General features: G+C 37.0%; 1 protein-coding gene across 6 annotated transcripts in view; it reads right to left on the reverse strand.

Annotated features, from left to right (window-relative positions):
* The window catches only part of LOC136847643 (protein vestigial-like), a 145985-nt gene extending 136761 nt beyond the window's left edge, over positions 1 to 9224 (reverse strand). For all 6 annotated transcript variants that reach the window (XM_067119378.1, XM_067119377.1, XM_067119376.1 and 3 more), the window contains exon 1: positions 7840 to 9224. In XM_067119378.1, the coding sequence (XP_066975479.1) occupies positions 7840 to 8382 (543 nt within the window). In that variant the 5' untranslated portion in view covers positions 8383 to 9224. The remainder of the gene's footprint in view (positions 1 to 7839) is intronic.
* Positions 9225 to 11757: the final 2533 nt, after the last annotated feature.

An 11757-nucleotide genomic window follows, 5' to 3' on the forward strand; every position in this document is an offset into this window, starting at 1 on the left:
ATCTTCCTATGACTGCATTTTATGTTCACTTCCGGAAAAGGTCTGTTCCTGCTTTTGTTACTCAATGTAATTTTAGAGGGTTCTCTCTCGCTCTCTCTCTCTCTCTCTCTCTCTCTCTCTCTCTCTCTCTCTCTCTCTCTCTCTCTCTCTCTCTCTCTGCAGCTGAATGACGAGGCGGGAGCGTCCACCGGCAGTTGTGTCCTTGATCTCCGCCTATCAAGTCACACTCCCTCTCTGCCTAATTAATTATCAGACACAATTACAAGCTTAACGTTCCCCCGGGTTATTTATCATCAAAAATAACTATCTCGAGTACTCTCTCTCTTGCTCTTACTGTGATGCGTCTTTTTTTTTATTCTCACTCTTGAGATGTACTCCTGCCGTAAGGCACTCGTTATTTGCCATAACTTAATCACGCGGCCTAAAACGCTCCGAGTCCTGGTATGGAAATGAGGCGACGCGCGCACATTCAGAGAGACTGAAACAGACCCGCATGCACCCGCGCTCCCTCAATCGACATCGTTATCCCCATTTCGGTATAAAAAAAAAAAAAACCTGAAGCGGCAATGGAGCTTTTAAACCGCAGCAAATGCTCTTCTTCAAGACCAGGTGAGCTCGAGATGCTTAACTTGGGGAAGGGCTGGCAACAATCGCCTCCCCCCGGGAAGCTGATCGTGTTTTTCTCCTTAATGCCTTTTTATGTAAGAAAAGCGACAACCCCTACAACGCACGTTGAGAGAACCTTAGTTTACCGTAGTAAGCAGTTTATCTTCAGAATATGCATTCTCATTTGTCTCTGTATGTTTTGGTAAAATATGCGCATCAAGTATCCATGCGAGTTTATAAACGACGTAGGGTTATGTACACAAATCAACTGTTCAGAAGCATAGTAATCGGAAGAACAGCGCTAGTCTTAACAATAACAAGCGCTCTTCTCTCTTATCTAGACAACAAAAAAAGGGGAGTAACACCCAAGTAACCAACCGAACGGTTGGTAAAAAGTCGGCAAATGTCAAAAATATTCGTCGTAAACACTGAAGAAAGAAAGAAAAGAGAGAGAGAGAGAGAGAGAGAGAGAGAGAGAGAGAGAGAGAGAGAGAGAGCGTGAAATCCTGATCGAACTTCCCATCAAAGTTAAAAGTGCAAAGTCTGATTTCAACATCTGCACCTCTGCATCGATTGACAAAGTGCAACGCACCGTAAGTAAGCCTGCAAAACCTTTTAGTAAAATCTTCAAATTTCCAGTAAGAATCAAAGGTCCATTTGGTTACTGAGTATGTTAACGCCGCGGTTAGGACAAGCATTAGATCATTTAAATACCGGTTTTGAAAAATGAATATTTAAATCCATACTGAAATTTCTGAAATACATTTGATTATTAAGTTGAACGAACAGATGCGGTAGTAACTAATCTGCAAAACAAAAACTAGTCTATGCAAATGCTCCGATATCCCCGACGAGACTTCATAGGTGGAAACAATTCTTCTGATGTCAGGACGTCTTAATGAATGGAACGAAAAACGGAACTAAGATATCACATGTTCCGTGACTGATGGGGACTGTTTGATGAATAAGAGTAACATAGCGTTGCAACACGAATGGTCAGTCACATAATGAAGAGACTTTCATTTGTAATTTTTTACTCTCTCAAACTGACCGAAGTTTAAAGCAAAGGTCTCCAACGATGAAAATAATCAGAATCAAAATAAATAAAAGCGTGATATTTTTCTTGGTAACCGGATGAGGAAGTATTGCTATTTTTACTGATGCTACCAAGATTTTTTAAGAGTCAAAATTTCAAACTTGGTCTCTACCGCAGGCAAACGGACGAAGCCTCATCGCCCCGGTTCTCATTTTGCCCGAGTGTGTTATGTACTTTGCAAGACACGAGAACCGTTTCACGACAATTCCTGTTGCATTATGAACACACACACACATATATATATATATATATATATATATATATATATATATATATATATATATATATATATATATATTAATATATATATATATATATTAATATATATATATATATTATATATATATATATATATATATATATAATGTGTATTAAAGGAACATATTCAAGACTTTTTCACGCATATGATGTCGTGCAGTTGAACTGCAGAATTTTAAGCGAAAATGCAATGCATTACTCCCCTAATACTATTCTTCTAACATTTTAATGTTTTTTTTTTATTTCTCTATTTATTAATTAATTTTTTAATAAGTGCGATTTCTTCTTTGTGTATTACCCTTTACCCACTCTTACTTCTTCCTAGTGAACACCATATTCTTAGGAAGCTTGAATTTCAAGTCAATGGCCCCTCCGGGCTTGTTCCATATGAATAGGTTTCATCTACTGAATAATAATAATAATAATAATAATAATAATAATAATAATAATAATAATAATAATAATAATAAATATGAAGCCATAGATATCACTTAATATCGAATTCACGGTACCTTAGAAATACCTTACACCCAAGGGGACTTATATTAGCTTAAGAGCATCTGCCCCGACCAGGAAGAAAGATACACGAGTGATCAAAGTCGACTGTTCAACGTTCGATCTGAATCAAAAGACCAGGTTCGAATCCTGGGCGGTTCGGATGTACTTATCAGTTTTGATTACCCTTGGGTGTCAGTTATAAAAACATGTATGTATGTATATATATATATATATATATATATATATATATATATATATATATATATATATATATATATATATATATTATATATATATATATACATATAGATAGATAGATAATAGACAGATAGTTAGATAGGTAATAGGTAGTTAGATAGATAGATAGATACCAAGAGCTTTCGTGTATTACGTATATATCTCCGAAGTACAAAGTAAAATAAAAACAGGCTTACATAAGGACTTCATGAAAATAACAGTTTAAACAAAATTATTTTTGGTAACACATAACAACAAAGAATTGTTTAAAACCACTTATAAAGCAAATTTAATAATATCTCTTTCATACGTACAAATACAGAATTTGACATCTGCCCTGTCCAGGCAGCGTAATGTTGTGTTTTAATTAACACGGCAATTGAGCTCCTTACAGTTTATCCCAAATACTTCCCATTACATCCAGCGCAAAAGACTCAAGTCAGTACAGCCACTATTTTGTACAGGAGAATTACAAACTTTGAAACTGTTTTTAAATTCTTAAATTCTTTACAAATCTGCACTGATTTTTGTACAGTTAGGCTATAACATTTGCACTACAAGGCATTGTAAAAATATCTGCACACATAATATGTTCCGCACTCACAAGGGAGCAAAGGCTTTTTAGCTTTCTGTAATTATTTGTCAATTCAAAGCTTTGGCTATTTCAATCTATTTCCTATACGTCGTAGATTTGACAAAATTCAGAATCCATGATTTCCGGATTGCATATTCTTGAACCCAGCCAAAAGGCTTGAAAACACCGAGTTTTACACTATGGTGATCCGAATAATAATGGATATAGGAACAGATGTTGATAGGTTTCCTAGGAATATCAAACACAAAACTCCTAACCATTCTATGCACCAGAATATCTAAATGTGGTATTATACAACTGTATTCTCCCTCAAAGGTAAATTCAAAGGAAAGTACCAAATTACTAACTTGTCTAAAAATTGTTCGAATTCTCAGTTATAGGCCGAATTCAAACTAAGTCAGCAACATAGCAAAAGAAAAGAACCTCTCGGGTAAAATCGCTGGAAGAATTTTACTTCAAAGCTTCCATTCGTACACTGCTAAACACTAAGGGACAGGGGATTGTCCGTAGCCATTCCAGATTTTTGAAGGGAATACTTCCCATTAAAACAAAGCGACAATCTTAACACACAATTCTATCAAATCTAAAAACTTGCCAAAAGCTCAAGGTAAGCTATGCTTTGTTTATTCGTCAGATGAAAAAGTCAGTGTCAACTGGGACTTTCGTAAATCAGGAAGTTACATCAAAAGCGACCATTTTAAAGTTAATACTTTATGCGAGAATTACACATTTCTTCAACAAAATTTGTATTATTCTTTGTATGTGACAGATACATTCCTGGCAACAGACGATTAAATGACACACTCCCAACAAAGCTGGTTATTTGCCGGACAGGATGATTAACCTTGCGTGTTTAAATAACACCATCCGTACATGTGCAGCGAAGGTGCGCCTTGTGAAGAAAAGCGCTCGACCAGACCCAGTGCACTTCAAACATTTTCTCGAGACGGTTTCGCCTGCTTGCGCCTTCAGCTTTCGTCAAACACTGCAGCTTTGCTTTTATTGATACTCACTCCACACCACTCAGTTCTCAGTTTCCGACAACTATAGTTCACAGGCGAATGTTTCGCGTCTACCGGAATAAGCGAATGAAAACGAGGCCTACGTCTTTTTCGTTCTAAGTAAACAAAAATTCTTGAACATCAACTTCAGCTGTTTAAGTATATTTCTAGAAAATTAAACATTAAGATGTCAGTCATGTGCTCCATTTGTATTTCTGAATTACTTGTACCACTGTATACACTGGAAAAACTAATGTGAGCTAATTTTTGTAGTGTTACTGTTTAAATACCTATTAATAAATATACTTTTATTAGGCATTTTCGTAATCAGCTGAATGTAAATATATAGAAACTCTTTCTGATTTATGTTCACCTAGAGTATATATATATATATATATATATATATATATATATATATATATATATATATATATATATATATATATATATATATATATATATACCTGTATATATATATATATATATATATATATATATATATATATATATATATATATATATATATATAGTATATATATATATATATATATATATATAATATATATATATATATATAAAATGTTATTAGTTTTGTACATATTAATTTATCAACAGTTCTTACGTAAAAACATTCTGAAATGTTGACTGATTTTAGCCTAAATATATCATAAAGATACCATTTTGAAATAATACTGAATAATTCTGTTCCAGGTTGACTGAGTAGCAGCAACTGTTACCTGCGTTTCTCCTGGCGCTACCCGCTGACCCTTGAAGATCCCAAAAGTGGGCCACTGTTTTGTGTGAGAAAAGATTTGTATATATAGTTAAAAGCATCTCATTCTTCGCTACGTGTTCTATCGACATTTGCCGTGAATCTCTTCCTTCCTGAATGTCAAAATATGCAAGGTGTGGAAGATGCATGTGGTGGGGGTCAAGGTCTCCCTCCTTGAGCAGAAAGACGAACGACCTGGTTTGCCAGCAGGCGATGCCCCCGTGACTGCTTTTCATCGTTTGTGTGAGCAAACCTTTTTTTGTAGTGTTCTCGTTATTACATAGTAGAAGTTATGGTCTGACTTCCCTGTTTCCTACGTTTTTTACTATTAATTACATTCTCTTCATATATGTATATATGTATGTATATATATGTAATATATATACACATATACTGTGTATGTTTATAATTATATGTATGCTTATATATATATATATATATATATATATATATATATATATATATATATATATATATATATATATATATATATATATGTATGTGTGTGTGTGTGTATGTTTGTGAACATACAAATTACCCACCACTCAGCTTCACACCTGAAACTTCATAATAATAATCAATTTACCATAGCGGTACCGAGATGGTGGACTGGTTAGGATCACTGTCGCACACCAGCAGAGGAGGGTTTTAACGTCTGATTATTCATGACCACCAATGGGAGGATCGCCCCCAATTTTAGCAGCGCTTCTGACGTCCCAAAATTCATTGTGAAAACCTCAACACGCACAGAGCGAGTATCCACAAATCCTCTAATTTTTTTTTTTTTTTTTTTGCAGAGCAACAAGCATTAAAAATCTCCCCTTGAACAAAAATGACGGCCATTTGAACCTTATATTTATGTAATTGTGATCACGCGTTAAAAAATAAATAAATAAATAAATGTACCTCGCAGCGGAAGAGTCGGAACTCACTTACACAAACTCAGTTGAACAATTTATAACTGAATGCAACAAGATGACCTATATTATCATTATTCTTTTTCCTAAAAAACTAAAAATCTGGCCGATAACTATAACTCTAAAGCAAATATTTTCTGATGATGTCTCACTGTCGACTCAAGCACCTATCCACGCCGCTCAATATAACCAGTATATTGTCTTTGAATGTAACGATTTCTTGACTACAACCCCTTATTCGTTAAATACTCGCTAAGTTGTGCTTCCAGCATGGTCATCATTCTATCGGTTTAATCGTGTTCTTTTCCAGATTATAATAAATAAAACAAAACTGAAGATGGGAAGCACTTAGACACCCAATATATATATATATATATATATATATATATATATATATATATATATATATATATATATATATATATATATATATATATATATATATATATATATGTATAAACTTACGCACATGGGCTATTGACTTTCTTGTTTCCCGTTTCGTCAATTACGTCCGAATTTAGAGGCAGACACGATGTGATTTGTCCACTTTATGGTCCCTAAGTGCTCCCCATCTTCAGTTTTGGTTTATTTATTAATATAAATAAATAAATAAGTAAATATATACATATAATATAGATAATATATATATATATATATATATATATATATATATATATATATATATATATATATATATATATATATATATATATATATATATATATATATATATATATATATACTGTATATATATATGTATATTATATATATATTTATAATATATAATATATATATATATATATATATATATATATATATATATATATATATATATATATGTATATAGAGAGAGAGAGAGAGAGAGAGAGAGAGAGAGAGAGAGAGAGAGAGAGAGAGAGAGAGAGAGAGAGAGAGAGAGAGAGAGAAGGCTTGCTATAACCACAGTATACGAAGGCTAACTCAACATAAAGAATACTGCAGTGAGAACAAAACTATAGTTTATGGTATCTGTATTTTCCACCTAAAACTCAATCCTTTAGGCTACTATTACAAAATTTCCCACCACAAGCAGGTTTTGATTAATGTTTCGAGTGTGAAATTCATCAAATCTATTTCAGATAATCAGACTGAGTTCCGAAATGATGCTGTAAGCCCCATGAAAATGGTTCAGTTTCATGGAAGCTCAGCATTCAAGTTCATGGAATGAGACGTCCAGTATACGTTCCCTATTTACTTTATCGGATTTTCTTTTTTCTTTTTATCGTTCGGAGGAAATTTTCATTGACACTTTTCTGGAAAAATACGAGTGGTAATAAAAATGCCTCTAATTATGGCCAAAAGCGCAGTAATAATCAGATAAGCAAACTACCTATGTATTAATCATCAAAGAAGAAAGATAAAACGCTGAAAAACCACAACAAATGCTCCCGAGCCGCATCACAATTTCATTTTCGGTTTAAAATATTTCGGTGCGAAGATTGTTTTTCCTCTGAGCGCAACCACAAACTTAACAACAACGCTACTATTGCCCCTCTGCACAAAATGAACTTCAAACAACTCGACGAAGCAAAACCAAAAGTATATGGAATATGGGAAAAATCAATACACCCAAGAACAAAATTCAATATTCTTCCAAATGGAATAAGCAAGCGCTTTTCGCAAGTCTTGGAGCAAGAATGTCCACAAGGAACGCAACGGTATAAATCATTTCCTTATTCATTTCGGCACTGCTATATATATAGTGAGAGAAAACAGAAAATCGAGTCAGTTCTGACACATGAGGAGGGGAAAGTGAGGCCCCGCCTGTAAGACCCAGACCCAAAATGGCTTGATCGAGAACAAAAGCGAATGAAGTTTACCTTTTCCGGGGGCGGTGCATCGGGATCGGCGGCCGCTGACCCGTTGGAATTAGCCCTGTAGGGCGGCCGGGTTAGGGAGCGCTGCGCCCCGCTCCCATCTGACGATGGGGTTTGAGGCTGCTGTTGCTGCTGCTGCTGCTGCTGCTGTTGCTGACCTTGGCTCCCCGGCTGTGCCGCCTGTGGCGTCTGCTGACCCTGCTGCTGTACTTGACTGCTACTTGTTCCAGCTTCATTAGTGCGCTGTAATTGTGTCTGTGGCAGAGATTGCTGTTGCTGTTGCTGTTGTTGTTGCTGTTGCTGCTGATGGTGGTGGTGATGGGCGTGTGGAGGCGTGTGTGGGGTGATGGAAGATGTGGTGGGTTGCGGGTGGTGCAGTACTGGCCCACCTGCTTCGCTGTGTCTGGATTCACCTGAGGCTGCTGCAACGGCAGCCGCTGTGGTGGCAGATCCAGGGCCATGAGTGGGAGTTGTCTGGGGGGTGTCCGGCTGCACAACGTATGGGCTGGGCGCGTATGGCTGGTACATCACTTGAGCACAACTCATATTCGTCGTCTGCAGTGACTGAAGCAGTAACAGCTCTCTCTCTCCTTCAGGTGCTCGTCGGGGGGTTCTCAGCGGCGTTTTGCAGATTTCCTTGGTATGACTTTCCTGTGGGGAAACATGAAAAGGGGACGTCTGAGCGAGGACCAGTCTTTCTCTCTCTCTCTCGCTCTCTCTCTCTCTCCCCTCTCGACAGGCGCTGAGGCGCAGTTCGCAGTTCACAGAAGCCTGAAAGCTACTGGAATGGAGTGACGACGCTCCGTAAACACCTCACACATGACACGGGCCGGGAGAGCGTGACCTAACAAGCTTCGGTAATGACCAATAATACCTTTCGGTCACGGTTCACACACCGCAGACTCCCCATTAAGTGACCCTTACCACGTTGCACTTTCACTGCAGAGGCCTTCAACTTCGAGTGACTAGGTCTTCCCTCCAATTCCCGTTGACGCTCCGTTCCTCCTGAACTCCTCTCCTCTACCACTCACGGAAGTAGTTTTTATTTCGGGTCTCTGCTTCTATAATGCCCATCAAAAAGTGCAAATTCAACACACAGTCGTGATTCTCTACGTTGTTGGTTTACAGGCATTAAATTCTATCTTATCTCCATTTTAAACAATTTCATTCAATTCTCGTATTGTCGAGTAACATTTATTGAAAAACACACGTCACAGGCCCACCATACGACAGTTACACACTTTTATAATGAATCTCACCTGTCCTTCTAACGTCTATAAGAAACATCAACGACTCGCTGGGAAATTCACTTAAAATCACTTCGGCGGCTAGATACCCGCCAGCCAGACGATGACGAAGGCTTACAACAACACCGTTACCGCGATCGGCACTTCAGCAACACATGGCTAGCACATACACTAAACCCAAAACTCTTTCCCTCTGCGCATGCGCCGAAAGGGGCGGAGTCTAGACGCCATGTGCCACTTGAGTTACTAGTTTTTGCATTAATTCGCCGCTAATATTTGAATCGATTCTGCTCGTGCTTGCCGGCACTGTCGTGCAGAAAATCTACTGTTTGCTTTTAAGAATCGAAGTTTACGTTAATGGCCGTGGAAAGCTGTTTGCAGAAAGGATAATTTTCCTTTGTTTACAAGAGCTACGACGACCGTCGCCTACGAATGTTTCAACAATGAGCTCAACCAATCAGGAAATCTTCGAGGAAAGCAGTTGCCAGACATTTCCTCTGTTCCCTAGTTGTGATATATGGACAAAATAAAATTTTCATTTTAAACTTGAGGGACCAAAGTTGGTCGCTCTTGCTCCTCTCCAATTGATTATCGGGGGCCGATTTTCATTTCTTCGATCGTCGAGGTATCAGAAGGAGGGACGAGCCTGAGCCTGGTGGGGCCAACGAGATCTGAAATTTCTTTCTGAAACAGGACATTGGGAGAGAGGAAAGTGCTCAGGGTAATGTAAACAAACGTGATGATCCTCGGCGTAACTCCGCCCAAACTCGACACAGGTTAACTTCCGATAAAAGGAAAGATGTTTGGATAGATATCCAAGCAACGTCCTTTTGGGTAGGATTCGTAAGCCTCATTCATCTGCTCAGAGAGAGAGAGAGAGAGAGAGAGAGAGAGAGAGAGAGAGAGAGAGAGAGAGAGAGAGAGAGAGCCATAATCTCAACTGTCACTGATGCTAAGAAAAATCAAGTCATTATCTCCACAATTCTTATAGGCTACTATAGGAGCAGTTTCGAACATCAGCTTCTTTGATCTAAGGACAGCCTTTTTCCTATATTAGTTCTGGAGAACAAACGCGTATCCATCAGTCATCGGAATGTTTATTAACATATTAAATGTCTTCGCATTCCTGACTGGTTATTATCCTGATTTTTAATTCCTAAGAGGAACGCTGTTGAATATATATATATATATATATATATATATATATATATATATATAATATATATATATAAATATATATATATATATATATATATATATATATATATATGTATATATAATATATGTATACATTATATATAATGTGTATATATAATATATGTATACATTATATATAATGTATATATATTATATATATATATATATATATATATATATATATATATATATATATATATATATATATATATATATATATATATATAATCATCAAATATTCCTTTCCACCAGTTTTTTTTTCTGAAATGCTTTATTGTCAACCATGTAAATCCCTGTGCACAGACGTAAATGATAATTTTACGAAATATGGTCAGTAGTCTACAATTGTGACACCTGATATTACATTTTTAATGTCACAAATACACATGATATATATATATTTCATGTCTGTGCACAAGGGCTACGTGGTTAACGATAAAGCATTTCGAGAAAGAAAAACTGTCGGAGAGGAACATTAAATGATGAAAACTGCAGTTAAGAGGAAGGGAAGAGAGGTGATGGAAATTAGGGAATGCGATGGAGCATATGCTTTTGACAGAAGAACCGGTCCTGGGAAGTGAAATAACGCTTCGGTTTTCGAGTAAAAAGAAATAGGCAAATGAAGAGATGAGGTTTGGAGAAAAAACTTCAAGTTCTGTTGAATATGAAGCACAGAAGCTGGCCATATCTGGATGTGAAATGAGTTGAGAGGGTTCATGGAAATTTAAGAGTATGTGTGTAAGTGACTACCAGAGACGGAAGCTGAACAATTCAAAGGTTGAAGAAGAGAAAGAATCTAGGAACTGACTGATTCACAGGAAAGATTCTGTTTTGATTAAGATACTGTAATTGAGAGACTTACAAAGGTATGTATGGCAGGCTATACCTTGAAGATGGAAGGTTATCAGAGATTAATATAAGTTCTTTTGTATACATGAAAATGGAACAGAATCCTTCGTCAAAATGATGGAGGTATAACATTACCAAGTATACTGGTTACCAAATAAGTTACTGTGGGAAGGGGGATGGGGGGGGTACTGGTTGCAAACCTGCCCTATTATCTAAGTTGGGTCGAATGACGGCCACGTGCCAAATTTTGTCTAGATCGGTCAAGCGGTTACCACATAAGTTACTATGGGAAGGGGGATGGGGAAGGGTACTGGTTTTAAACCTGCCGTATTATCCAAGTTGGGTCAAATGATGGCCACATGCCAAATTTTGCCTAGATCCGTTAAGCGGTTACCAAACAAGTCATTATGGGAAGGGGGATGGGGGAAGGGGAAGGGGTTACTGGTTTTAAACCTCCCCTATTATCTAAGTTGGGTCAAATGATGGCCACGTGCCAAATTTTGTCTAGATCGGTTAAGCGGTTACCAAACAAGTTATTATGGGAAGGGGGATGGGGTAAGGGGGTACTGGTTTTAAACCTGCCCTAGTATCTAAGTTGGGTCAAATGATGGCCACGTGCCAAATTTTG

This window comes from Macrobrachium rosenbergii, chromosome 17 (assembly GCF_040412425.1).
Source record: "Macrobrachium rosenbergii isolate ZJJX-2024 chromosome 17, ASM4041242v1, whole genome shotgun sequence".
Classification (NCBI taxonomy): domain Eukaryota; kingdom Metazoa; phylum Arthropoda; class Malacostraca; order Decapoda; family Palaemonidae; genus Macrobrachium; species Macrobrachium rosenbergii.